This window comes from Trichinella spiralis, assembly GCF_000181795.1.
Source record: "Trichinella spiralis strain ISS 195 chromosome Unknown Scfld5850, whole genome shotgun sequence".
Taxonomy (NCBI): Eukaryota; Metazoa; Nematoda; class Enoplea; order Trichinellida; family Trichinellidae; genus Trichinella; species Trichinella spiralis.
In genome coordinates this window covers 1-853 of record NW_003532789.1, presented here as the reverse complement: position 1 = coordinate 853, position 853 = coordinate 1, and the positions used below count along the sequence as shown (strand labels likewise).

General features: G+C 39.4%; 1 protein-coding gene across 1 annotated transcript; it reads left to right on the top strand.

The window, feature by feature from the left end:
- Positions 1 to 344: 344 nt before the first annotated feature.
- Tsp_14956 (conserved hypothetical protein) lies at positions 345 to 793 on the top strand (the record flags this gene model as incomplete). The annotated part of the gene is made up of 2 exons (XM_003366529.1): positions 345 to 462; positions 537 to 793. Coding segments are annotated over 2 exons (375 nt in total), but the record flags the coding sequence as incomplete, so codon positions are not given.
- Positions 794 to 853: the final 60 nt, after the last annotated feature.

Genomic DNA, 853 nt, shown 5'->3' with positions numbered 1-853 from the left:
TTAAAATAAGGTGTTTCCCCCACTGGGGTGGTGACATGATTGAATATAATATTTGTAGATTGAAAATTGCGCAACGTTCAACACCCAATAACCCCAACAATACATAACCGAAGAAGATGAAATTTAAATAAAGGTAAGTATTGCTTGTTCAAATTGTTCAGGTGTAATTGACATCTGATATGCAATTTTGATTAAACTCTACAACTGAATGTAACTAACAACCTTCTGAGAATTGTCCATTTTTAGCAGATGAATATATATATATATATATATATATATATATATATATAATATTAATAATAATTGTTATTATTGTGTTTGTTTGTGCATTTTTTTTAATTCAGAGCTGGTCAAAGCAGACGGTCGGTCGGTCGGTCAGCTTCAAAGAACGTCAAATCCTTGCTGCGTTGAAGCTGTTCGTGTTCGGTCAAGCTTGCAAAGTGTGGCCACTGAGTAGTTTAGGTTAAGCATGAGAGCGTTCGGACGCGCTGTTGCGCAAACGGTCGGCTCTTCTTTAGCTTTTCACAGCTTATAAGACACAGGAGCAGAGTCGACAGCCGCGACAGCAAAACTGAAACGTTCGGCAGATGGGGTTAAGAAAAAAGCATGGAGTAGGAAGGAGGGGGGAGAAGAGGGAAAGAAAGGTGACGCAAAATCTAGAAAAGAAACGCAAATGTCGATGACCGGTGGGCCGAAAAATCTACTTCGACCCGAGATGACCGCCACTCACACACACAGCTGTGCTGTTTTGCTTGTGTATCAAGCTTTTATTTCTTTTTTATTTTTGCTTTGACGTCGTCGAACGAAGCAAGCACAACATCCAGAAAAGCATCTGTCACTAAAATTTCAGTCA